General features: G+C 53.3%; 1 protein-coding gene across 3 annotated transcripts in view; it reads right to left on the bottom strand.

Annotated features, from left to right (window-relative positions):
* Positions 1-27,900, bottom strand: part of SSBP3 (single stranded DNA binding protein 3) — a 166,204-nt gene that overhangs the window by 6,461 nt on the left and 131,843 nt on the right. Inside the window, exons 6-14 of one of the 3 annotated variants that reach the window (XM_043461213.1) lie at positions 20,324-20,404; positions 19,389-19,448; positions 15,289-15,355; positions 15,097-15,173; positions 6,402-6,466; positions 5,680-5,728; positions 5,031-5,066; positions 4,455-4,509; positions 3,061-3,131 (exon numbers count right to left, since the gene is read on the bottom strand). In XM_043461213.1, the coding sequence (XP_043317148.1) occupies positions 3,061-3,131; positions 4,455-4,509; positions 5,031-5,066; positions 5,680-5,728; positions 6,402-6,466; positions 15,097-15,173; positions 15,289-15,355; positions 19,389-19,448; positions 20,324-20,404 (561 nt within the window). The remainder of the gene's footprint in view (positions 1-3,060; positions 3,132-4,454; positions 4,510-5,030; positions 5,067-5,679; positions 5,729-6,401; positions 6,467-15,096; positions 15,174-15,288; positions 15,356-19,388; positions 19,449-20,323; positions 20,405-27,900) is intronic. The other 2 variants (XM_043461214.1, XM_043461215.1) reach the window with 2 other exon arrangements.

Raw genomic sequence — 27,900 nt, 5'->3', positions numbered from 1 at the left:
AAACTGAAGAGTCAAACAGAAAATGCACTGACTTGCCACTCTGCTCTCATCAAGCACCGGTGTCAGTCCAACGTAGCAACACCAAACTCTCCGCTCCACAAGAACATCCGCACATGCAGTGCTTAGGGTTTTACTTAACCACACAGGTTTTGGATCTGTAGGAATCTGCTTCCAGTTCTCCGAAGATGTTCATCCACTTTGTATCGACAGGTGGGTTTTGGAAGGTCGGCCATTTGTCAGGCCCTTTTCACCTAGGAGCTCATCAGATGGGCTGTGCCTGCCTATGATGTCCGTCATTTCTAAACATTCTGAGCACACTGGATGTCATCATCGAATAAACCTCCCTTTCTCAGGGAAAATGGTTTTAAAGCACAAAGGTAATTTGAACTTGTGAGATATAAGCTGGATTCTAAGTAAGTCACAGTTTTAATAAAAATGTTGAGAAAGTCTTAGCTAACTTGGCTGCCCTTGCCTATAACACTTTATGAGTTCTCAAGCAATCTCGCTTCCAAACGGTGAGCCATTACTCTGGCTGTACAAGGCTTTGTCACAGCCCCTCTACAACTCTGAACAGCTCAAGTGCAGTCCACTCAGCCTCACCTGGGCTCCTGGTGGCCTCTTGAAGATCATCAAACAGTTCTGGAGAAGCAGCAGCTATGTTTCTACTTTATTATAATTCCTTTCTACATTCTCATCTCACAGTGTTTCTAAGAGAAGAGCATCAGAGCAGGATGACGTTTTCACATCTTCTTTACAGCCAGCAATAACGCCAGGCATCTGTGGGCACGTGTCCGAGGCCTTCTCTTTTTTTATAAACTCAAAAATCTGTTTCTGCATGTTTTGAGCAAATCAACAAGTGACCAAAACCTTTCATTATGAAAGGTGGATTATCACAGGCAAGCAAATCAGCCCCCTTGGCAGCACTATTAGGGACAAGGCGGGTGGGGAAATTAGCAGGTAAGAAGTTCATGGACTAAATGAAACTTGCCAAATTAACTGCATTGTCTGCCAAATATGCAGATAAATGAGCAAAGTGTGGTTTGTATTTGGACAAGAGAACAGTAATATTTTCTTTCTCTTCCACACTTCATTAACGTCTTCTTCGTAGACATCAAGATGACAAGGTGAAGCTCCAGTTTTCAAGTCAAAGTGCGTAAAAGCTAGGGACACAGTTTTGTTGAGATGGTCTGATGAACCACTTGATCTGAGGAAGAAAGCTCCCAGACTGTTGGGATGATACAACAGAATCAGCTACACACCATGAAGGACCAACACACTTGTCATCAAAACTCCCCTTCGGTTCACCCCTTCAGTTGCAGCCTCTGAATCAGGAAATGTAATCTTCTCAGTTCACGGAGCCATCAAAGGACCAACATGGTGACGGTGATCATTTCAAGGCCATGGCCCCACCAAGTGTGGCTGCCACCTCTCTACACTGAGGACTGCTGTTTCTTTGGATGGCACACAAAACTTGCGATTGATTTAGCGGGATGTGCATGTCACGTCCCAGATGGCCACGTACTCTCCCACCCCTCCTCCACTCACACCTCTTCTCTTCTACACACTTGCCAGTACGTTGCATTTTGGTTATTTGCCTCCCTGATGCAGGTTTGTGTGTCCTCACATCTGTCATTAAAATTCATTCAGGCTTCTTTTTTTTGCACATGTCAGGGTCGCGCTGGGGCTGGTGGTCTCATCGTTCTCATTTTCACTATTTGAGCTCTTAGAAAACATGACCATGATGCTCACAGTGTGAAAAATGACATCTGCACTATCTTGACACAAAGCCTAACAGTTAAACTGCAGGCAGAGTCAAAGGCGGATTCTGCCAGGGCCTGGATGCTGTGCGCTTGAGTGGTACCCCTTGAAGTGATGCAACATGGATGATCCATCATTGAGAGCCACAGACCACGACCACTGGCATCTGTGGTTGGTAAAATATGGCAACAGCGACCATGGCAAGAGGGGAGTGAGAGACAGGGAGAGAAGGCAGTGGGACTGGCAGGTGAGGAGCGGGGTCCCCAGTTCTCAGTCATGGGATCCAGGTTGGTTCGTCCTGGCACCCCCAGGTGGCAGGCCTGCGACCCCCACCCAGAGGCTGCAACACACGCGGTGTCCAGCACTGAGTAGCCCACAGTCAGGGCTGTTAGCACATGGGGTGATTCTGGAGTTACACCAGGAACTGAAACAGCAGAACCAGACCGAGCATCCTAAAGGCCAGAGCCAACCTTGGAACTGCAAGCCCAAGCTCTGGCTCCGCTGTCCCTGAACTACTGATGTGGTCACACGACAGCCTCCTTTCCACACCCTGAGCTCCCCCAGGGCAAGCCCAGTGGGATTCGCCTTTCCTGCCTAGCCAGGAAGAGCTGCCAGACCAGCCCTGCCCTTAGGGAGCTCCCAGCCAGGAGAGGCAGACAGGCCACAGCTGCATGGTCCAGTACGGGAACACGAGAGGGAGCGGTGAGCAGGGACCAGGAAAGGAGGTATCTGAGCTACACCACCAGCAGGGTGGCAACACTGAGGGGCCGGGAAGGGAGGGAGTGCTTCCTAGAGGAGGGAAGGGAGCGAGGAGAGGCAGAGAGGTTATAGGATGTGGGAGTCAGAGGGCTCCCAGAGGCACAGGGCAGGCAGGTACCCAGAGACCTCCGCCGCAAGCTCCACAGCCAAGGAAACAGACCAGAGAGGGTGAGGCATCATCGACCAGGTGTAGAGCCAGTTAGCTGAGCAGGGACTGGCCCAGACCACCCCCAAAGCCCCCCGCAGCCTGTGTTCTTCCTCACCAACACCCCGTTCAGGCCAGGGGGGTCCCCACAGTGAGGCTGGGCACCCTGCTCTGACCAGAGGGGTGGGGATCACTCCACCCCCTTCTCTGTCACCTCCTGCCAGCTATGAAATGGGAACCAAGCTGCCCAAGAGTTAATCACTTTTCTGATGGTTTATTTTATTCATCTTTGGTAACAAATGGCTGAAATCAATTAAACTTGCTTTCCCCTCAGCTGATGAAGTTAATTATGATTTGTTATGGTATCTGATATGTAAATTATTAGAAAGCAGACTTACGTTGGACCGGCTGCCTCCAGGCGGCACCGGATTAATCATTGTGTAGATGTTGTCACTGGAATTTGTTGAATCTGTAGAACAGTGGAAACCCGCAAGTCGGGGTGATTAATTCATTGCTTAATTAAAACAAACTCATGGCACTTGAACTCATTCTTTTGTATTTTATCACCTAAAATTTCCTCTAAGTACCAGCATTTTCTGGCTAATTTGTATTTAATGAAGATTCACAAAGTTTTTAATCACAGAAAATCCAACTGTGAAAACCACTCAACCCTGAAAGGAAGGATTTCAGGGTTCTGGACAGCAGTGTGGACACAGCAAAATCGTCTCCGCCCCCTTCACCCCACTCTGCCCCAAACCAAACATGCTCCCCAGATGCTGCCTGGGACAACACAGGCGCAGCCCAACCACCACCTGTGCTCTCTCCGACCCCAGACTGGCAGTTTTAATCACATTGGGAAAGAACGACACCACAGATGACCCAGGGGCCACCCTGCCAAGCTGATGGGGCAGGAGGGAGAGGCAGAGATAGGGCTGGAGATGCAGTAACATATGGAGTGGTTTAATGTGACCCAGTCTGAATGTAGGTCATGCAGCTCATAAAAATGCAGCAGCAGAAAGAGGGAGCTGGAGTGGGAGCCTCACGGCTGCCGCCAGCCCCACCCCTGCTGCCGAGCAGCTTTCCTGCCATGGGGAGCAGAGGAGGGGGTGGGAGGGACCCCTCTGTCTCCCCAATTAGCCAGAAAAGTCTCCTGAGGAAATCAGCTAACATATTTATATCAGGAGCAGGCACCATACTTCTCGGGCAGAAATCCAACTACCTCTCACTTTTTATTTTGGGGGTGGGTAAAGATGGCATGCTGAATTCCTTCTAGTTGGTGGTACGCTATTCTTAGCTGGGAAAGAAATACAATTGTGATGCTGTATGTGTGTGAGTACATGTGCCCTCTTCTATTGAAGAAAAGGGCAAAAAGGGATCTCTGATATAGATAGAGGACCAGAAACCAAGAGCTCTGGACACTCAAGAGGCATCACTCTGCAGAGTCCTGGGCCCAGGAGGCCAGAACCCCAAAGCCCCTTTCCAGTCATCTACAGAAGCGACAACCAGGACAGGATTCTCTCTGACCAGCGGGAGTCAAGAGTAGCGAGACCCCTCATTCTTGGATCTCCTTGCTCTGCCCTGTCCTTCAACTGGAGTGAGGAGTGCCCCAGCTGAAGCCGCAGCGTGGGCTGGTGGCACCAGGGTCTTCTGCCCACTAAGTAAATCCCTGATGTCAAGATGCCAGGTGAGGGGTGCACTGCTCAGGAAGAGTGGCCAGCCAGCCCTGGCTCTGTACCAGGCCCCTCCAGGACTTCCTACTCCTCCAGTGGCACCCGTCCCCCAGCCTTCTTACCTGCAGGACTAGGCATGATGGGTGTTCCTGGGGGGCCGCCACCACCAGGGGGTCCCTGGAGACAAGATTAAAAACTGATGTCGGAAACCCACGGTGATGACACATGTGGGGAGAGACCCCGAGCTCCAGCCACATCAGCAGTCTATGCTCACCCAGGGCCTAGCCCCACATTTAGCTCTCACTCAGCCGCCACTGTCCATACAGAATCCAGCTGTTTAAGGCCTGGGGGAACTGGACTCCTTCCTTCCCTTCTGCAAACCAGAAGGCAACTGCGGGCGTGTGTGTGCGCTCAGATGCATGGAGCCCAGTGAAACCACAGGCCTGCGGTGGAAGCTGACTGGTCTACTGGTCAGTTCCCTGGATGGAAGTCCCAACTCTGGGTCTTGTGAGGGGGCTTCTGGGACACCAGAAGGTACAAATACCTGCATATTGACAGTAAATTCTAGCAAAGTTTGGAATCTGGGCTCATAACATGTCTTGAAAACAAAGAGACAGCGATCCCCCCGACCCTGATACTCTTGCACACGCACTCACACAGGACTAGACATGCAATGCCCCAAACCTGCACACACTCACCACGTAGGTACCGGGTGATGAGGAGGAGTATGGAATCTAGAAACAAGAAAGGGGTGAACCACGGGTCAGAGACACCTCCTCCGACGGGCAGCGTGTGCTCCGCCTTCCAAGTACTCTCGGGGACACAAGCCCACTCTTGACAGGAAACACACTGAGCCACCGGTGTCTCTAGGAGGGCCAAGTATGTGAGCAGAGTCCCGTTCCTGTACTGAACTGGTCCCAGAGCCTTGGCAGGGAACCTTGGGCACGGGAGACCCTCTAGTTCAAGGACAGGAAAGCGAGAGCTTAGCCCCACCCCCTGGCCTCCTGCCCTGGACTGTCTGCACCGAGCCCCCTTCCAGCTCCCTCCTCTGAGTGCTGAAGGCCTGCCCTGCCAAGGAAGAGGAGGCCAGCAGCAGTCCCTTCATGGACAGGGCTCTGAGCCCAGCTCCCAGCTCACACCCCAGCTTCTGCAGAGCCCCTGATGGGTCTAGCGTGGAACTCCCAATCTCCCCTTACAGATGGGCTTCCCTTTGGAAGCATCAGGTGGAATCCTGCTGCATCCCACTCCCCGTGACACCTCCAACCTGGGGACGGGAACCACCCTGCACCGTGGAACCCCATCCACCCCTAGCAAAGAGCACCCCCCACCCCCAACCTGGGTACTCACTGAGTTAGCACTGTTAGGATTGGGCCAGGGTCTGCCAGCTCCCGGGCCCCTGAGAGGAGAGAGAGATAAAGACAATGAAGAAGATGCAATAAATGCCAACAAGGGTAGTGCCAGCAGGCGCAGAACAAGAGGGCCAAAATCACTAACAGGAAGTCCTTCATACAGTCCTAGGACTGGGGTAAAAACATGTACTTTCATGGGTAGAAATCTACAGACCCCAATACATTATATGCAAAATTTGTGAAGAACAGTATTTCCTCTGCAAGTGCACTTTTCTAAGAAGGACACAGATACTCACAGGGATCTGCTACCACAAAAAGCGCCATACCACTGAAGCACTCAATGGGTGGTACAGGGCTCCAAACCTGCAAACCTGCCCCTGCCCCTTACAGCTGTGTGACCCTGGGCGAGTTACTTCACCTCTCTGTGCCTTAGTTACCCCATCTGACAACAGAACATAATGCTAAGCACTTCACAGTGTTATTATGCAGATGAGGTGAGTTAATCCATGAAGCAAGCTCAGACCTGTGCCTGGCATGGACAAGCCCCATATGGGGGTCTACGAGGTCCTGTCACCAGTACGCTCAACATCCTCACTCTACTGATGAGGAGACTGAGGTCCAGAGAGGTGTCAGTGATTCCTGCGATCATGAGTTTCTCAGGGGGAACAGAGGGTGGGCACACCCACCGGCTCTGGGCTGCCAGCAGGGGTGTGGCCTTACATGTTAATCCCGGGCATGGCGGGGCCGAGGGAGTTGGGTGGTGGTCTCATGCCGCTGCCGTAATTCTGCAACGATAACCAAGGGTCAGTCTATGAGAAGGAGAAGGGGCACCAGAGAGAGGAGAGGGAAAAACAAACAGAACATAAGGGAGAGGGTTAGTCTGTGAAAAGGATTTGATGAGAAAGCAATACATTCATTAAAAAAAAAAAAAAAGAGGGGTGGGAGCCAACTGACAGGACCACAATGACAATCCAGCACAGGGGACAGTCACAGCTTTAGGCACATCTTCGGGGGCTTCAGGATGGGTCTCCTGAGAGCATATGGGCGTCCAGCAAGGTGCTCAGGATGTTGGTTAGCACCTGCCCTCAGGTCTCAGGCAGGAAAGGGGAACACTCTCAGCAAGAGAACCGGCTGGTGACCCCCAGCCACCTTAGAAACTCGGGGAGAACGATCTGCCAGCAGGCCGGGGGCTGCATGTGGAGGGGAGGCACACATCTGAGAGGCCTGTCCTGGCTGTTCCCAAGCCTTGGTGGACAGACCCCAACCTGCCCCGGGCCTTGGGTGTCCCCCCGACGCAGTCACCTGATTCAACTCTCAGTGTGTGGGGCCCTCAACAGGCACAGGACTGGAAGAGCAAGAAGAAAATGGTCTCTCTGCTCAAGGGACTCACTGTTCCATTTAAGAAAAAAGTCTGCACAGAACTTGGTCCCAGCTCACCTCGGCACAACCCATCATGGCAGTGGGGTGGGTCAAAGGGAGTCTGGACCAGGCACTCGGGCCTGTCACCTGGCTCATCTCCTGACACCACTCTCCCCAACTCCCCTCTTCCAGAGCTATTTTCTTTGCAGGAATAAATGTCTTGCTTCCCTTCTCTACCTGGCAGGTTCTGACACATCCTCCAATACCCAGCTCAAACAGCACCTCCGCTGTGAGGTCCTCCCTGCTCACCCTGTGGGATTAACTGCTCCATCCTAGTCATTCCCACAGTGCCTTGTAACCTCGCTCCCCGCACAGCCGGCAGCACACTGGCTTATGATCGTGGTCACATGTGCACCTCTCCTGCTGGACTGTGAGCCCCTTTGGAAGGTGGGAACCCTATCTTAATGATCTTCCTATCCCTCATCACTCCACACATCAGCTGGCGCAGACGGGGCACTGAATCATCAATGAAGGAATGAAGAAGTGAAGGAACGGGAATTACAGTGAGGCTGACTGCAGCCTGAGCTCTGCCTTCATAGGAGAATCTGAAAGTACCGGGCTAGATGGAATTTTGATGGCAAAGGAACAGCCAGCATTAGCTATATTTTTTTTACTGAGCATGTAACATACAACCTCTGGCTTGAACCCTGTAACACCGTGAGGCTTGCATTATTCCCATTTTATAGAATAGAAGACTGAGGATCTGGAGAGAAAAAGATTTGCTCAAGGTCACAGTCAGCTAATGCCCCCACTGGGGTTTAATCCTGGATCTGGGGTCTCAGGGTCTGCTCTCTACATCACACATCTGTGAGGGAGGGGGACACAGGGGCTCCAGAGCCAGAGCTGACAAACAGAGCCGCCTTTAGGCTGGCAGGGGGGTCTTCAGCCAGGGACCATCTTGGGGCCACCTCCTTGGCTTGGTCGGAGAGGGGCTTGCAAGTGTCCAGACAGGGTGTGCACAGTGACAGAGGCAGTACCAGCCTGGCTGGCACAGAGCAAGACCCAGAGCAGACGGGTGGGGGGAGCAGGGCAGGGCTTCTTAGGCAGCCGGCATGTGTAGGGCCCAGCACCCCTGCACCGTCTCAGAGCTGAGTCCCTGGGCCAGAAAACATGTGCCCGCCCCGGAGCACACCGTGGCAGGATCTGCAAGTGGCAGGGCCAGTCCATCCCCACAGATGACGCCACGGGTGGTGACCAGAGCCTCGGATCTGAGGGTAGAACACGGAAGCGCTTGTCCCGGCTCAGCCTGACTCTTGGCAAAGCACCCAAATAACAATAAGGCTTCCTCCAAGCCAGGCTGTGCTATGGGCTTTGTATCACCTACATTTAACCCACAACCATCTCATTACTATCCCCGCTTTAAAGATTATGACACTAGGGCGCAAAAGCAGGGTGACGGCTCCTTGTGCAGTGATCATCATGGCTTCAGTGTGCAATCCCTCTGCTGTGCCGCCCCATCCATAAAATGGGGACAAAGAGCCCAGCCTTACAGAGTCATGAGAGGATCGAATGAAATGATGGCTCTAAAGAGCTCCGTCAGCCCTCAGAGGTGTGCGCTGGTGTGGGACGTTGGCAGAGAAGACACCAGAGCCCTGAATGCTGCCCTGAGCATCAGGTCTTCCAGGGTCCTTTCTTGGCCCACGTACAACCACTGAAGCCCCTGTCCAGAACTCAGCCTGGCTCCCACTGTTCCAGAGCAGGAAGCTCATGGCCTCCCCGGGTAGCCCACTCATCACTGTGTCCAGCCCGGCCAATCCGCAAGGCCTCCCAGACAGAGACCTGTGCCAGGGTGCAGCTGTGTCCTGCTCCCGCTTGTGCCCGGGAAAGTGGCTGCACTGAGGGGTGAGGGCAGAAGGCTGGCCCGGGGGCCGGCAGGAGCCCAGGACGCAGCAGTAGAGTGGGGTGAGGAAAGGATTGGTGGGGTGCTCGCTCCTGAAAGACGTCTGGGGACACAGCCCCTAAGGGGAGGCTCCGGGTGCACCAGCTGCTGTTCTCAGCCGACCCCTCAGCAGCCAGCACGACCACTGCCCAGGAGGGAGCAGGCCACCAGTTCCTACTTCCTACAGAGGCCTAGACCCCAAGGGACACTCACATGTCCCACTTCAGAGATGACAAGCTAGAGGCCCAGGGAAGCCAAAGGCTCGCTACCCAAGGCCATACAGTAAGTCAGGGCTGAAAGACAGGTTTTGCAGGAAAGTTTCCAAATCAGAGACATCGGCCTTTTCACAGAGGATGGGCGGGCTTAGAAGCATAGCTTCAGACTCAGTAGAAAGAGTCTCTCTTCTCCCAGTGCCCACCTGCCCTCAGCACTGGGTTCGGAGGTGTGGTCGCCGCTGGACATTCCTCTTCCTCTGCCCTCAGCACCGCTCTGCAGGGATGGGGCCGCCGGAGACCTGGAGGAGTCTGGGGTGCAGCCATGGGGATGGCCACATCCACAGGTATGTCTGTCTGCCTGCCTGCCTATCTTCCCACCCTGCTTCTGAACAACTAGGTCACTCCAGACCATGGGCAGAGGGGTCGGACCCACTGTCAGGAACTCTTAAAGGGTCAGGATCCGGCCTTTTGGTCTGAGTTCTGCGCTCTGAGCCGGGGGCACAGCCACACTGGAAGGCACCCGCAGCCGGCAGGCGCTGGGGTTTCTACTGTTTCCTGCAACTCCTCGGCACAGAGGCTCTTTCTTGGTGCTGCCTGGTGCCTGAGAGAACAGTCTCCAGGACGGACCTATCAAGGTGGACTCCAGGCTGTCAGGCCATTTCCTGGGCTTTTGGACCTGCCCTCCACCCCCTCTACGCAGAGCCTGGCCAGCCCCACTGGGAGGCCTCCAAGGGGCCACCGCAGAAAGTGCCTCAAGGGACTCCACTCTTTCCTCACCAGCTGAGGGTGCTCTAGCCTGGTTTACAATCCTTCTGTCTCTTTCTGGGGTCTCTGCTCAGAGGCACTGAGTTTGGACTGTCCTAGATCAGAGGGGAGATGCAGCTTTTCCTGTGGAAAAGGTCTGTCTCTAGATGGTGGGTTATCCCTTATCTGAATGTTCTCAAATGCCAGGATGGCAGTCTGATTCCAGGCTGTGCTGACCCCACCTCACCAGGAATACCAGAAGCATTCAAAGCGGCCCCGTGGGGTCTGGGTGCCATACATCATTGCCACGGGAGCCTGCAGAGCTCTGGCAGTTTCAGCCTCATCCTAACAGGATTCACTTTTGAAAAATTCAGCCAGAAGTTCTTGCCAGACACAGGCATAGGAATAAATCTTTAAAGAGAAAACACAATTAAATGGAAACACTGCCTTCTTTTCGGCACTGGCTGTTTCAGGAAACCAGAGTAAAATCTGCCCAAGACACTGAGGGCAAAGGGCAGGCTGATGCCTAGTTTGCTGGTTCCTTTGTGACATTTAGGCTTAAATGCAGCACAACCTCAAAAAGTACCACGTCACTCCGTTTGGGTTGTGGTTTTTGTTGGGGTTTTGTAGCCCCAAGCCCACACTGTACCTATTCTTTGTTCAGAAAGTTCTAGAGCAGTCCCACTATTAGCAATCTTATTCCCCACTTGGAGCAACAGGCTGAAGGTTTCCCACCTTTGTGTCTGGTCTCAGCAAGTGTATGCAGTGGGGCTTACTAAAAACTGCCTAAAGGGGCTTGGTCGCCTTTCTTAGCCCAGGCATGGCAAGACAGGGCTCCCTCTCTGAACCTCGGTTCCAGGGAAGCAATGGGATCCATGGGGCGCCTCGTGGAGCTTTGTGCTGTGATCTGTGTCTCAAAGCCCCACGATGAGACCCTTGAGGTCCTCACCCGGCCGGCCATTTTGCAGATGAGGAACCAGAGGCCCCAAGAGTCCGAGCCGTGGCCGGGACCATGTTTTCCAGCACTAAGCTCTGAGCTCATCCCTCTCCGTCTACCCCCTGGAGTAACCAGAGGAGCACCTCAGGGAACAGAGAGAGACAGGGCTTGGGAATGGGTCCTGTCCTCTGCCCAACTGCACCCTGGGGTCCAAAACTTCTAGGCTTTGTGATACCCACTCCTTGGCTGACCCCAGAACCTGCAATCCATTTTATACCCCAATCTTGCCCAGGTCCAGGCTCACAGGGCCAGGCCTTTCTGCCCCCAGTGACGATATCTTGGTTGCTCTGAGGAAGGTTTGGTTCTGGAATTTCATACTGTACTCTACCCAGTGGGGTACAAGAGATATGGGAAAAGTGAAAGTGAAAGTCACTCAGTCATGTCCAACTCCTTGCAACTCCATGGACTATATATATATTTCCATGGAATTCTCCAGGCCAGAATACTGGAGTGGGTAGCATTTCCCTTCTCCAGGGGATCTTCCCAACCCAGGGATCGAACCCAGGTCTCCCACACTGTAGGTGGACTCTACCAGCTAAGCCACAAGGGAAGCGCAAGAATAATATAGTGGGTAGCCTATCCTCTTTCTCCAGGGGATCTCCCCATCTCAGGAATTGAGCCGGGATCTCCTGCATTGCAGGCGGATTCTTTACCAATGGAGCTATCATGGAAGCCTGATATGGGAAAAGGAGGAAACAAAAACACTAATCAGAAAAGAGATACATGGACTTCCCTTGTGGTCCAACAGTTAAGAATCCACCTGTCAATGCAAGGGACACAGGTTTGACCCCTGGTCTGGGAAGATGCCACATGCTGCAGAGCAACTAAGCCTCTGCACCTGAGCTCCAGAGCCAGTGAGGCACAAGTACTGAGCCCACACGCTGCAACTGCTGAAGCCTGCACAGCCTAGAACCTGTGCTCCACGAGAGAACTCACCGCAATGAGATGCCCAAGCACCACAGCTGGAGGGGAGCCCCCGCTCGCCACAACTAGGGAAGGCCTGCACAGCAACGAAGACCCAGCTCAGTCAAAAATAAAAAAGGAAAGACATATGCACCCCTATGTTCATCGTAGCATTTTTTAAAACAACAATAACCAAGATATGGAAGCAACACAAGTATCCAACAACGGATGAATGGATCAAGATGTGGTACACACACGCGCACACAGAAATAGCACTCAGGCACAAAAAAGGATGAAACCTTGCCATCTGTGACGATATGGATGGACACTGATTGCAATAGGCTAAATGAAATAAGTCTGATAACGAAAACACTTATGGTTTCACTCATATGTAGACTCTTAAAAACCAAAACAAATGAATGAAAATAACAAAACAGAAAACAGTTGTAGACACAGAGAACAAACAGGTGGCTGCCAGAGGGGAGGAAAGTTGGGGTGAAGGAGATTAAGAGGCAGAAACATCCCGTTGCAAAATAAACCGAGTCATGGGAATGAAATGGCCAGTGTGAGGAATACAGCCCATAGCCATGTAGTATCTTTGCATGGTGACACACCACAGGAACTACACCTACTGTGGTGATCAGTGTTGAAATGTCCAGAAACACTGAATCACTAAGCTGTGTAAAGAACTAACATGGTGTTGTAGGTCAATGACACTTCAGAAACGAACTCATAAAAAGAGACACCAGACTTGTGGTTTCCAGAGGAGGCAGACTGCGGGGAGGGAGAACTGGATGAAGAAAGTCAACACAAACTCCCAAGATAAGTAAGTACTAGGTATGTAATGTACAACATCAAAAAATGTAACTAACACTGCTGTATGTTATACAGAAGTGTTGTTAAGAGAGTAAATCCTAAAAGCTCTCATCACAAGAAAAAAAAATTTTTAATCTCCTTAACTCTGTATCTTTATGAGATGATGGATGCTCACTAAACTTATCATTTTGGTAATCATTTTGTGATGTAAGTCAAGTCACTATGCTGAACACCTTGAACTTATACAGTGCTGTGTGTCAACTATATCTCCATAAACCAGGGGGAAAAAAGAACAGGAGAGATGGTTTCGGAGCCTCTGAGGTTGGTGGGGTGAGGACGGCCAGCTGGCCTCACCCCTGAGCTTGCTTCTCCCACCCCTCTGGGCACCAGTCTCTGAGCCCACAAGAGTTCCATCCCTATATCCTGCCCCGGTGAGGCCAGGAGGGCCCCTTTCAGCAAGACCTCAGGCTGCAGGAGCCCCATCTCTTTAAACATGCCACAAGAGTGTGCCAGACTCCTGGTCAGGGACACGGACACGCCGAGACTCCCGCTGAGCCAGGAGGAAGTCCTAGACTTCCGGAACACTCTGGTCTCGGGCCATCTGATAGCATCCTTTCCCAGCTTCTGAAACCTCAATACTACTACAGGCTTAACAAGTGTTAATGGCCTTTGCCAGAAAAAATAAAAAAGAAACACAAAGTGATCACCCAGCCCAAGCAGCCTGAGTCAACACTGGTTTTAAGCCCCCTAGTTGGAAAACACGAGCAACCTCCTAAAAGGCTACACTGTGCCAAGCCTCACACCAAGAACTCATGTCTCCTCCTATCCTCCTCCCTACAAGGCAGTCCTGGTCTCCATCCCACTTTACAGATGCAGCTGCTGAGTCTCCAAGAATCAGCGGGGCAAGGGGTGGAGTACACTGTCCCCTTGCATCCCCAAGACCTCCCCCAGGACATCCTGGAAGTCCAAGGCCACTGCTGATTTGCACACCAAGAGGATCTAGTGTGCGCAGCTGAGGAATCTGAAAGTTTCTGACTCAGGACAAGAACACTGGGCTTTCAGACCCTGCCGCCCCTCCCACGGGTTCCTGTGGAGGTCAGCTCCAGCCAGCCTCCTGGCAGGAAGGGGCCACTCCGGTGGCTTAAAAGGAGCTGGTGAAAACACAAGCTTTGGGGGATTTGAGGAAAGAAAAGAAAACAAGAAAACCAGAACTGCAACCGGTGTGGGCTTGCTTCCTTTCAGGATTATGGGGCCATCGAAAGACAAGGACCTCCCTAAAAATCTTTCAACACCACAGATGTTACAGCCATCACCAGGAAGAAAGCAGCGGCTGGGTGTGCTGTAAATACAATTCCGGGCAGAGTGGAGGACTGTGGGGTGTGGCAGGCACCTCTTCCTACAAAAGGGAGGCAGGCATGCATGAGCGGGGGGCGCAACCCCACTGCCAGGGAACCAGAAATCTGTGCAGGGGCCGAGAGAATCCAAATACCCACAAGCAGAAGGGAGACAGACAGGCGGGCCCATAGGCAGGGCAGAAGAGGGGAATGAACACCCCGGAACAGGCTCTCCTGCTCTCACTCTGAAACACCCGTCTCCTTACTCAGGCTCTGGCTTTCGAGGGGCAGACTCCAGAGAACTCCCAAGAAGGGCAGAACAGAGCAAATTCTCTGTCACAGCTTCTGCAGGACCCAGAGCCACACTTAAATACTCAGAAGAGTGCAAGCCAATGGTGAGAAGGTTCTAGAACAGGAATGGCCTGTCAGACCACTGCCTGACGGTTCTACGGGACCCGGGGACCTGAGGGTACAGAGCTGGGTCACAAGGAGCGACCGCTGACTTGTTGTGAAGGGACAGGCGGGGCACTAGAGAGAATTTCTTCCAGAGGTTTCACTCCGGGGCCCTGGCCGGCCTGGCCTCCTCTCAGCTGGGAGGTATACCAGTGAGAACCACGGTGACAGACTCACACCTCCCACACCGGACAGGTGGGGACACTGGGGCCTGCTGGGCCCACCAAGGTCAAAGTGATTCATCCGAAGTCAGACAAATGGTGAGCTGCAGACAGAATAATGTAATATCCTGCCTCGGGCGACCACTGAGCCAGCTCAGGTCCACCCGCCCAGGGTGGGAGGAAGCTCTGGGGACCCACAATGCTGCCTGGGCACACAGACCCCTGCCTTGAAAATTCCTCAAGTCCTTCCCATGGAGGGCTCCCAGGTGCCCCTCCTCCCAGCTCCATGGTGCGGGGGGGGGGGGGTCCCCTCAACTCTGCTGGGGGGCTGCCCATCTACGGGCAGAAGGGGCCGCTGGGGCGCTAGTCATGCCCTCTCCCCTCACCCTTATGAGCTACGAGACATGGAAAGACAGACAGACTAGGCCAGAGGAGAGAAGGCGGGTGCATACAAGCAGCTAGGGAGATGGACGGACAGACTGGCGGCTGGTTACCTGTGGGCCGGGCCCCATGGGCCCCATTCCTCGAGGAGGGTTCATTCTCTGCATTGATCCTCCCATGTTGGGGTGACCTGTGTGACAGAGGTGGAGTGAGCGTGAGTGGCAGGAAGGAGAGGCAGACAGTGGGGGAGAAGGAGCCTCTCCCAATGCCCCCCATCCGCCAGTGGCCCACCCTGCCCCCTCTACCTTGTTGTCGCGTGGGATCCATGGAATTGGGCAGCAGTGGCTGTGTCCCAGGAACTCCTCCCGGAGGCTGAAAGAGATATAAGACGCAGCTGAGCGCTGCTCCCCATGGTGGGGGCACAGCGGGGAGCACCTGCCTGCCCCATCTCCCCATCTGACTATTAGGGCCACTCAAGGTCTCCCTGAGACCACTCCTGCTGCCCGACGGCTGGAGAGTCCCCCAGGGGGCAGGCAGCTCCAGCTGGAGCTATGGAAAACTGCACCATGCACGGGTGAGCACGGGGGATCCATCTGTGACAGTCTTCACGGGTCTGCGTACCTGCCGGAGCCGAGTGGCACTCCAGTCTCACCGCCCACCATGCACCCCTCAGAGGCAGCACTGCCCCTCCCTTCTGCCACCCAAACTCTAGTCTCTGCAGTTTAGGTCAAACACTAAATTGGGAATAGGGGATGAACAAGGTGGCCTTTGAGATTTCGCCGGGGGAGCTGAGGTCCAGAGGTCTGCCGGCCCTGTAGGCAGGGCCAGGAAGAACGCCCAGATCTCCTGACTCCTTCCAGCACATCAAAGGCCACCTTCCGACCCCAGGGGTGCAGGAGGAGGCCTCCAGGAGAGGGTGAGCAGGATGTTGAATGAGGGCCCGTCTCCCCCAAAGCCTGGTGCACGTGGTGGATGCTGGTATGATCACTCTAGAGATGAGGAGGGTCTGGGGGTTCCTGAGTTAACACTTAGCACACGCATTATGAAAACCCCATCAAAGATCTTTATTTGAGACTGAAGTTCTTTTACTGCAATACAAAACAAGAGAAAAGCAGAACTGGGAGGGATGCGGGGGGTGGGGAGGAACCCCCGTGCCTCAGGACTAATTACAGGCCTCGGGTTGGGGAGGAAAGCCTTTGTGAACGCGGGGCACCTGTGTCAGGGACCCTGGACTACCCAGGGTGCCCCAGCCCCAACTGCGCTGCGGGATTGGTGGGGAGCAGTCGGCCCAACAGGGAACCCCCAGCCAGTTTTGGAAGGAGGTGGTGGGAAACAAAGGGAAAATCTCTCATAGTTTACCTTCAGAATAAACAGGGTGTGTGTGCGTGTGTCTGGGGAGAGGGAGGCGTATGGGAGTGCCATGTCAGCCTGGGGGTACTTGCTACTCGGAAGTGGCATTCCATACCTGCCATTCCATCTGCCCAGGGCTTTGGACGGTCTCTCTCTCTGGCCCTGGGTGTTAGCTGTTCTGACCTCTTGCTTTCTCCCAGCTCTGCTTCCTCCTCCAAGTTCCCAAGCTCTGAATCACTGGGCTGGCTAGTGTCTGCCCACTTGGGGGTTTGGGATGTTTCTGAAGCCTGGTTACAAGACTCTAAGATGATGCAGGAAGGCCTGCCACTGAAGTTGTCTGGTTTGGGGGCTCCTGGGGTGCTGAGGTGCCGGGAGCTCTTGGTAAGCCCCCATCTAACTCTGGTGGAATGGCCATGGGGATCAGAAAACCGCTTCCTGTCCAGGTAGCCCAGTGCTGACTATCAGCTCAGGCCGGAAGTTCTTCCTTCCAAGACTCAGGAGCACAGCAGGGCTGCCTAGAGGCCCAGACGGGACCCGGAGTCACCTCTCACTGGAGTGATCCTGTGATGAGCACTGGGCCTCCTCTCCCAGAGCAGTAAGGTGTGTAGTAACCAAGGTAAAAGGGTCTGCATTGTAAGAGCCAAAGCCCCCAGGTGTGAGAAAGAAGAGTAACGGCTCATCATACATGGGACTGCAAGCGCCTGCCGTGCACACACCCTTGGGCCTGCTGGACAGAGAGATGCTCTGGAGCTGTTCCATGGGCTCCTGGAAGTAGGCTGGTGCCTACAAGTGTCTACCCAGGAGCCAGACGAAGTCCAGCAGCATCTGCTAGCCACTCAGCTGCATGCCCAAGTTAGCGGGGTGGGTGGGGTGGGGCCTCCACTGGGATGTGATGTGAAGGCTGCCTGACAACCACTGATTCAATCCCTCTTCTCCTAAACCCTGCTGAAACCCACTGTTCGCCACCCACTCAGCTGTCCTTGCTTGAAACACAGCAACGCTCTCTGTACAAGGCGCCAAACCCCTAGCCAGGGAGGCAGGTGGAGGATGGCCCTGCAAGACTTTTAAGTAGAAAGAGTTAGTCACTCAGTCATCTTTGCAACCCCATGCACTGTGGCCTGCCAGGCTCCTCCGTCCATGGGATTTCCCAGGCAAGGATACTGGAGTGGGTTGAGTTGCCATTTCCTTCTCCAGCGGATCTTCCTGACCCAGGGACTGAACCCAGACGAAAGTCAATGACCCTTAGCTCCTGTCTCCCTAAGGGCCCTTTGATCACCCTAACCCAGGAGGTCATGCAAGCCTGAGCTGCTTCTGCTTCCTCCTGCCTCGAGGAAGGCTGAGCTAACTCAGGTGGCATAGAGGCTCCCATGGAACTAGCAGCCCCAACTGAGGCATGCTCCAAGAGACGCCCAGGGGCAATTCCTGGGAAAGGGACACATTCCCGCCTAGAGGACAAAAATTCTTGAGTCCACAGGAAACTGGAAATCTGGATAGATTTCCAATGGAGGGTGGTGGGGAGGTTAGCCTGATTGATTTGTAATGCGAGGTACAGATGATGGATTTATTCTCCATTTGCTCTCTCGGGCACTTGCTCATGCTTAATTGATAAATAGAAACAAACATGTTTCCTCTCGCGTCCCTTAATTGCTGGAGGAAGGACCACAATTATGATAAGGAAGCATCTGTTCTCTCCTGGGGGCAGGAGGGCGCAGTTCGGGCTAAGGAGAGCCTCGGATGGGCAGGAGGGAGAGCTGCTGCTGGGGCCCTGGCATGTGAGGCCAGAGAAGGTCCACTCAATGACCCGTTAAAAACAAAGGCAGGGGCAACACGTTTACAACCATCAAAACTAACTGAACCAGGGCAGCTGGAGACCAACACGAGCCCAGATCACTGGGACACGTAAGGAAGTCACTGGTCCACTCTGACCCTCTGTTTCCTCATCTGTGATATATCCTGGGGTCTCTCTTTGCTCAAAAAGCTTGGCCTCTAATTCTTGTCTGAGTTTTTCTCCTTCATGTCAGAGAAAATAGGAAAGAAAAGATTTTTGGAGGAAAAAAAATAAGTGGAAGCTGGCAGGCTATTTAACTTTAAAACTGGAGTCCCCTGGCTATGAGCATCTCTCCAAAGTCCTCGTATATCTCACTAAGGGGGCTTTCTTGAGAACGAAGGGAGTCCATTCAGGTAACGTCAATCTAGCTGGTGACTGACCTCCCAGCTTCAAAGGCCTCAAGGGCTGGAGGTCCTGGCATTGCTGTCAGACTTCCTGATGGGTTTCTGCCAGGTCACTCTAAGAATTATGTATACAGAAATACTGGGGCACAAAATGAAATTTCTCTGATGTTTCTTTAAAGTTTCTTCAAAGCCTGTCTACCCTCAAAAGAAGATACTCATCTTCACTTCGGCAGCTGGGGACCAATTTCTCCAGACCACCTAGACCTGCCAACCCTAATGGGGCAGCATAAGGCATACAACCCCAGGATGAAAAGCCCTCCCCACAAGTAGACCACTGTTCTAAGTACACGAACAAATCCTTTCTTCTTTTGAGTTGGGAAGCAACTGGGAAGCAGGCAGACATTGCTTAAAAACTCACAAATGTCCTGCTCACTGCATCCAGGCTCTTGATCGAAGCATTCCTACGGGCCATTTCTCTCCTTAATAGCAGGATTATATTTACCAGCCTTGGTAATTCTCAAAAGCTTCCAGGGTAAAAAATGCACATTGTCAATTAACTTCATTAAGGAGGAAGACCGTTTTCCAAGAAAGGGCTGGCAGGGAGGAGCTGAGGAATTACCACCTTCTTTAGAAAAGCAGAAACCCTGCACTCACACCCCACTGCCCACAGCCCACCAGGAGAGGCAGGTACGATGCCGGGAGGGGCTGCGTGGAGCACCGAATAGAAAACACAGTCCTCTCCGGGGACCTGCTTATAAGCTGCCTCCCACGTTAGGTAAAACTGTCCCTCCACCTCCCAACCCTTCTTGCAGATTCTGAGTCCAAGTCCAGCTGGGGTCAAGGGTGGCCAAGAGAGGGGAGAGAACACAAAAAGGTACAGTACCTGGTTTCCCATTCTGATCGGGGGCCGGGGGCCGCCTGCGTATCGCGGTGACATAAAAGGCTGCAATTACAGGGCGTTAGTTCAGTGACAGCCTGCAGTACCGCACGGTGACAGACACAAACGCGCGCCACTCCACCAAGTCCAGTTTTGTTACAACTAGTGATCTTTTAAACTGTCTTCCTCCCGGTGGCCTTGTCCCTCCGGGCAAAACTTCCTTTGGGCGGAGGGAGAGATGGAGGCACGCCGTGCATCTGCTGAGAGCTCTGCCCTCGGAGCCGGGGCAGCAGCTGGGGCTGAACACAGAACACGGAGGAGCAATCACATCCGCGCAGGTGAGGGCCGGTGGGAGAATCCCAAGGGGGCTTGTACGGGAAATTCTCCAGTGTGTAGACAAAGCTGGACGCGCACTCACACACACTCACACGATACCGACAAAGGGGGCGAAAGGAAGGGGAGCAGGGAGAAGGAGGAGGGGATACACAAAGGGACAGTGAGGGGATAGCGGGCGCCCTAACTCGATGCAGGGGAATGGGCAGAAAAGCTTTCTCAGCAGCGAAGAGTGCACACGGAGAAGGCGAGGGATGCAGCTTTGGTGACAAACAATGGTTAAACCAAACTCAAAAACCAAACCAAAAGTGAGAGCGGAAAAAACAAAAAAAAAACGCAGAGGCCGCTGACAAGGTCACAGAAACAGTTCTCCTTTCCTTTGGGTTTCATATCCAAGCAGGGTGTGATGTCCAAGGAATGAAGACTATCTCTGGGGGGGGCAGGGGGAAATAGATATACTTTTGGGAGGAGGGGGAATCTCCTTGGCCAGGAAATCCTCAAAGGCAAGGGCGAGAGCGCGTTTTGATTTCTGTCTTTCCCCGGCGGGCTCTGTCCTGCTGGTGCCCCGCGCCCCCCGGCCGGCGGGCGGGCGGGCCACGGTGCGTTACCTGACTGTGGGGTCCCATCATGCTGCTGGGATTGTGAGGTGGAGGCTGTGCGTGCGGCGAGGGCTGTGACCCGGGAGGACCCTGTGAGGCCAGACAGTAGAGCAGGTTACAGATCACAGCACACGGAGAAGCGCGGGAGAAGCTCCAAACAACAAAAATCAAACCAAAAACGGAGGGCGGGCGGCGTGCGGGCGGCGGGCGGCGGGGAGGTGCGAGCTGCTGCTGGGGTCGCCGGCTCAACGGTGTGAAAGGGCGGGCGGGAGGGAGAGAAGCCGATAAACGCATTCACGGGGGAGATTTCCAGGCATGACAAATAAAAATCAAGCTCCTTTGTGGAAGCACATAGGAGTGGGCCGGCATGGTCTGCCGTCAGAGCGGAGTTTGCCATGTTAAATACGTTGGTTGAGACAGGGTCAGGGTGCGCAGCTGTGTGTGCGCTTAGTCGCTCAGTCATGTCTGACTCTTTGCAGTCCCACAGACGGTAGCCCGCCAGGCTCCTCTGTCCACGGGGATTCTCCAGGAAAGAATACTGGAGTGGGTTGCCATGTCCTCCTCTAGAGGATCTTCCCAACCCAGGGATCGAAACTGCATCTCCAGCATTGCAGGCGGATTCTTTACGACTGAGCCACCAGGGAAGGCCCAGGGATGCACAGAAGCTGACCTACCCTGCAGGGTGCCCACGTGCCCCTTCCTGGGCCAGGACCAGGCAAGGATGAGGCAACCAGTCTACTGAGGGGAGGGGGCTCCGACGGATGAATGGAAACAGACAGAAGAGTGAGGTGGTGTCAGAGACTGAATACATGGGGAACAAGAGGAAGAGACCATCACTGAGTGACTGCTCAGAGCGCTTCATTAACACACCTTCACCTGAAATTGGCCTGGGGAAGTGGGTTTCTCATTCCTATTTCTATCAGTGACAACAATGAGTATCAAGGGATAAGGAGACTTGGCCACAGCCATACAACCAGAAGACGGCAAAGATAGAAGGAGAAGCCTGATGGGTGCAAGGCTCACCCTAGCCTCTGCAGCCCAGGCCTGAGAGGGTGTGTGGGGGAGCAGGGTCGGGGCTGGGTGAACAGAGGAGATGCCGGGACTAGCCACTTCAGCTGGCAGTAAGCCACCCTCGTCCCGGCTGACCTCTGAAGTGCTGGGCTATATGCTGGCCTTGACTCCCCACAGGAGAGATGGCCAGAAGAATTCACTTAAACCATAGAGGTGACCAAAGCATGGGGTGCAGCCCATTAGTGGGTGGTGAAATCAACTTAGTGGGTTGCAACCATTGTTTTTAAAAACCTGGAATAGAATAAAAAATAGGATAGAAAATATCAGACAGCTTTGTGTGTTTTAAGGAAACACTCTTCACTAATCTTTATTTATAACTATGTGCATGTGTGTGTATGTACTGGGTCACGGTGTCAAATGTATTTTCTACTGTGGGTCACAGTCAAAAAGCATGAAAATCTGGTCAGGGAAGCACCCTGTTGCCCACTTGGGATATTCAGAGCAAGACGCTGGTGCTGGTAAGGAGAATGTAAAAGTCACTTCAGTCATGTCTCTTTGTGACCCCATGGACTGTAGCCCGCCAGGCTCCTCTGTCCGTGGGGATTCTCCAGGCAAGAATACTGGAGTGGGTGGCATTCCCTTCTCCAGGGGATCCTTCCAACCCAGGGATCGAACCCAGGTCTCCTGCACTGCAGGCAGATTCTTTACCGTCTGAGCAACCAGGGAAGCCTGCTGGTGAGAAACACAACCCAATTCACTCTTTCGGGGCTATGTCACTACCCTTGGAAGCTGAGAAAAATTCAAAATATGCAGAGAGGATGAGTGTGGCTTCATTTAAAAAGAGAAGGAAAATGACTCTTTGGGCATGGTTTTCTTCCTCAGTCTCCTCCCTGGAGAGCCAGGCTGCTCAGCCTGTTGCTGGCTCGGCAAGCACAGACCAGAGAGCAGAGCCGGTTGGGGGCTGGCCGGGGAGGGGGTGTTGGGAGGTGGGGTGGGCTAGGACCAGTGGGCATGGAGACAGAGAAAGGTGTGCAGAGAGGGGCGAGGGGGCTGTGCCCAGGACAGGCCTGGAGCTTCTCGCCTGAGTGTGGGGCTGCTCACTTCCGGAAAGCTCCACGGAGCAGATGTTCCCCTACCTGCCACACTACTAATTTCAACAAGTGTGTGTCTTTCTAGCGGCTGCCAGCAACGGCATGGTTTGTTACCATGAGCAATTTTCTTAATTAACAGACATTAATTAGCCATTTAGCAATTTTGCAAGCATTTGTTTAGCGGCTTTCCTAAACATGAATACCACTGTGATAATGGCACTGATTAGAGGGTCCCCTAATTAACAGTACAGGGAAGGAAAATTGAAATCACATAAATTAAAAAGGGAGGGGAAGTTAATGAAGGCGGGACATATTTGCACCTGCAAGTCTTTTGTACCATGAGACTTGGGTGCAATGTAAACAAAATAAGATAATTTGGAGCCACTCCCCCCCCCAAAAAAAGGAAAATGAGAAGCACGAAGGAGCAGGGTTCAAGGGTGAGGTCCAGTCGCCAAGAGGGAGCAAAAGGCCTTCCGTCAGGTCCTCAGCTCTTGGCAGGAGGAGCGCCTCCTCCCTCCCGAGCCTCCGCCGCCCTCCCCAGTAACATCACGATTCTCAGGGCCAGCAATGTGGCTCGGGCAGGGCCCACACCTGTGCACCCTGGCACCCAGGGGAGGTAAAGAGAGCCTGGTTTGCTGAGTGATCAGAGAAAAAGTAAGTAAAGCCCCCCAGATACCCACAGGGGCCTCGGTCAATGGCAGTCCTTGCTAAGGGCCAACACTCAAACCCGAGTCTTTTCTAAGCCACCTCTCAGCCCTGCATTCTGGCCGCCTGGGCCCTGGGAGGTCCAGAGGGCAAAGCTGTCCCCTGCACCTCCTCCCTAGAAGCTTCCTCTGGGACTCTGGCTGCCTGGGCTCTGGCAAGTGGACACGGGACAACTTGGCCTCAATGTAGCTGCCTCAAGACAAGTGACAAGCAGTAAAGGACTGTGGCCGGTCAGTGAGGCCCCAGCAACTTCCCTGATCTGCGGGCAGCCATGGGGAGCCGGCTGATAAGCCCAGAGAGGAGGCAGCAGCTCTGAAGTCTCTCCTCTGACTTAGAGCCAGGGTTTGGAATACTGAGGATATGGGAACTCTAGCCCAGGCCAGCTGGTCATCCGAAGAGAAAAGCCCACCACAGTCTGGACACAGGCAAAGATACAGCTCAGCATTCACCTTCCTAGATCTGATCAGGCTGCCCAGGCTCTGTTTCTGTACCTCCCAGCATGGTCCCCAGCACTACCAGGAGCATTACAGGCCAGGAAGCCTCTCTTTCACAGAGCCAGATGCCCACCTTCCCCAGTGGGTAACCAGCATCCTCCCAAATCTTCATGCTCTGCATCTCTGCTACCTCCACTCATCCTGAAAGCTCCCCATTTCTATATGCATGTCCAGGTTCTGTCCCTGAGACTGGTTGCAATAGCACTGTACACTTGGCTTGTTCTCAGGAGCACAGAATGGAACTCCACGTTGGGGAAATGTCTGCTCATGTAAAGATGACAACAGACGTGTTGTGTTGCCCATCTTCACGAGACTGTATGGCATCTGCTGCCCTGTGCTTTATTAAACCACAAAAGAGTGTTCTTCTCTTTCTTGTCTGTATTCTCAACCAAAGACTGACAAGTTGGTTTAGAGAAGACAGACCTTTGGTCTTTTCAACTTGCTACCCACTCAAGCAAAAGGCTATGTAGGAGGCAGAACAACAACAAAAAAAGACCCTGTTTTAAGATTCTGACCTTTGTTGGGATATTAGCATTTCTTTTCCCCAAACCCTGCACAGATCTGGCAGGCAGGTAGAGAGGATGGAGGCAGAAGGTGAGAGAGGGCAGGAACCTTAAAGTTGATAACAGTGAGTGTTGTTCCCACACAGGTCCACTTCCCTCCCCAATGGGGCCTTCCTTGTTTCCACTTGAAAACTTTAGAATAACCCAAAATAGGTGTATCTGGCAGCCTGCTTGGCCAGGATGAGCCTCTGCATCCAGGTCCATTTAGGCCATCTCCCTCATGGACCTTGGAGGTTTTCCATCCAGGTGCTGCCTAGTCAACTGGCCGAGGAGGTGGATAGGGGCAGACATCTGAGGTGCACAGAATATCAGGCTGGATCAGCCTGGGGGTCGTCCCACCAGAAACTTGGGGAGGACCTCATCTGCCCAGCAGTCACCTGCTTGTTGGTGGCTCTGACAGATCAATTCTTCCAATGCTCTTTATTTATGGGGGAGAGGAGAGGTGCAGGACAGAGGTATGACTTGCTCAAGGCCACAGAGATGAAACTGGTGGCTGAGCCACATCACCTCACTCCAGTCAAGAGATCTCTTCATGATATGCCCCCATCCATTGCAGACAAAGAATCAGGGTTTGAAAAGAACTGGGTTCATTCAAACCCTGACTCTCTGCCACTGACTGCACTTCTCTCCACAATGAAATGGGAGTAACTATAGTAAGAATAACGAAGTTACACCTGCCACACAGCAGAAATGGCCTTCACCTGAATCAGTTCATGTCATTCAACTCCTCGCAGGAAGGAGGAACAGGCTCAGCAAGCCAAAGCCACTTGCCTAGGATTATAAACCATTAAGTGGTGGGTCCAGGCTGATTCTAGAGTCTGGGGAGCCTAGCTGGCCCACTATCCTATTCCTACAAGCCCTTGAGCAGTCTCCCGGAGGCTGAAGGACTTGTGGGTACATCCAGCCACTCACCCACATACACATCCTGGGTGCTGACCTCCCACATGTCTGGGGTAAGGAAAGGTCACAGAAATGCCCTGGACTCGTCTCATCTTGGCCCAGGAAGCTCCCAGGCTAGCTAGGGAGAAGGACGAGAATACAGTGACAAACAGGTTGGAGTGTTGGTTTAAAACTACCACGGGCCCCAAGAGAAGGGGACAGCTAAACTGAGGCCCAGGGTGGCCACAGGTGGAGGCCAACAGGGAGCAGAGATGAGAACAACGTCCCCTGGTGGGTCAGAAGTCTCAAATGGTACCACATCGCCTCCACGGGGTGACGACGAGCAGACTTGACACTGAATCTGGGAAAAGGAAAGAGACAGGCGCACTTCCTGTCTGGGCCTCCGTCTGCCCCAGACCCCGTTAATGGACTTGCCGTTCCTCTCAGATGTTCCTGAGATCTCTGACCAATGACACGTAAGCCCCACACTTCTTATGCTTTTTCCTGCCACTTCACCTGCCACCCTGTGTTGGGTGGCGTTAACATCCAGCAGCTCTGAGAGCCTCTCAGCAGGGCCTCGGGAGGCTCTGCTACGGGTGTGACGGAGGCGAATGCCAGGCCATTCCACTCAAACTCTCGATGCGGACGGTTTAGTGAAACAGCCTTTGCCGTCATCGATGTGGTGGGGAGCAGAGCACAAGGGATCAGAGGTCTCTGCAGAAAAGCACCTCAGGGGGCTTCCCTGGTGGACCAGTGGTTAAGACTCTGCTCTTCCGCTGCAGAAAGCACAGGTTCGATCCCTGATTGAAGCAGTTCTGCATGCCTCAAGGTGCGGCCAAATAAATAACTTTTTGAAAAAGAAAAGCAAAGCACCTCAGAATTGTCAGCAGTGCCCACCTATTGCCATGTTTTGATCAAGTCCCTGCACCTCCCCGAAGCCATTCTTGAGAGATGTGCTTGTGCACAATGGGGGTGGGGAACACTCCCTGGCATCCAGCCCAACTCCTTCAGGACACATTGTGGGTCCAGTTGCCTTATATGGAACATGGGACATTGTACAGATACTTCCGACAGGAGGTACCAGACAGTGCCTGGCCTAGGTCCCCAAGCTTCCACAGTCTCCACGCCTCACGCTACACAGCCACTCACAGCCCATCTACATGGAAGGCAAGAACTAGACGCATACTCTGCAGGATCACCCTCCTGAGCCTGCTGAAAGGCCACACATCCTCCTTTGTGAAGCTTGACCTACTCTACCCAGCCAGGCACACTCCAAATATGGCACATCCTCTATGGACATCCCGCCTTATCTCTGGATGTCACATGGGCTCCTCCGGGGCAGTGACACAGTCCTCACGTGGACGTCCAGGGCCGGGCCCGAGCAGAATGCTGAGGCTCAGCCAGCAGGCGGACCCCACAGCCACAGTCAGCCAGCCCCGGGGTGAACCCATCTAACACTTGGTGTTCAAGGAACTAGGAGGAAACATTAGTAACAACAGGGTAACCAAGTTGGTCCTCTCTGCTAAAGACTCCTGAGAATAAGGGAGGATGGCATCTTAAAACTAAAAAACCAGACAGGGACTTCTCTGGTGGTCCAGCGGTTAAGAACTCGCCTGCCAATGCAGAGGATGTGGGTTTGATCCCGGATCCAGGAACTAAGATCCTAAATGCCATGGGGCAACTAAGGTCACAACTACCGAAGCCCACGCACCTAGAACCCAGGCTCCACAACAAGAGAAGCCACTGCAGTGAAACCATGCATCACAACTAGAGAGAAGCCCCTGCTTATCCTAACTAGAGAAAGCTTCACACAGTAACAAAGACCCAGCATAGTAAAAAATAAAACTTTAAAAAATCGCTTTTTTAAAAAATAATATGTATCAATTTTTAAGGAGAGAGGTAATAAAAGCTATGTGCTAAGTTTAAAACTCACGGCTCCTTCACCAAATGCCACCCCACACTCCCTGAAGCTGCCTTCAACCTGCCTAGAAATCATGGACTCTCAGAGAAACAGAACTGAGACCGAGTCCCAGGTTTTCTGGGTACAGAGGTGGGCCAGCGGGGAGAGCTCGGCCATGAAAGCACAAGGCACCCGGACTGCAGTTCTGCCTGGCATCCCCAGCCAGGCCTGTAAGGGCACAAGGAGTCCGGGTGACACGCCTTGCAGAAACGCTGCGAGTGCTCCACACACTGAATGCTTCATCATTACCACCTTGGCTAGATCCGCCTTTAGTCAGAGGGCCTCCAGGGAAAGGGGACCTGAAATTTTAGGTTGCTGAAAAACGTGCCCCACATCCCCATCACCCTCCCCAACTCCTGGGGGTGGGGGTGGGGGGACACTGGCCACTGCAGTGGCAAGGCTGCAGGGATGGGTTTCATCAACTGGCAGGGGGAGACAGACAACCCACATTATTGGTGGCCTGTGTAATCCGCCTATTGGGCGTGTCACCGTAATTGAGTGAATATAAAATCACATTAATTATACACATGGCAACAGGCGTGCAACAGACAATCCAATTTGCTCCTTGGACACGAACGCTGATGGAAAATGCTATAAGCCCATTCTGGGGAGAGGGCCAAGGTGTGCCCATGTGCCACCGACATCCACATCCGTCACCACGGTCTACCTCCACCCACAGCCTCCCTGCAGGAGGCGGCTGGCCACCTGGCGGGGTGACAAGAGGGAGGGCTCTGAACCGCCCCCTCCCTCTGACATGCAGCTCATCACAGAAAAAGTTCCTTCTTCATTTCAACCCACGGGAACGAACTTGGCAGTGGCTTTGGACAGTTGCCGTCCTATCCTGGTTCTCTCTCTCCCCTCTGGGGAAGAGACGTCTTCATGT

This window comes from Cervus canadensis, chromosome 2 (assembly GCF_019320065.1).
Source record: "Cervus canadensis isolate Bull #8, Minnesota chromosome 2, ASM1932006v1, whole genome shotgun sequence".
In the NCBI taxonomy this organism is placed as follows: Eukaryota; Metazoa; Chordata; class Mammalia; order Artiodactyla; family Cervidae; genus Cervus; species Cervus canadensis.
The sequence above is the reverse complement of the archived record's forward strand: the minus strand, read 5'-3'. Positions and strand labels throughout refer to the sequence as shown.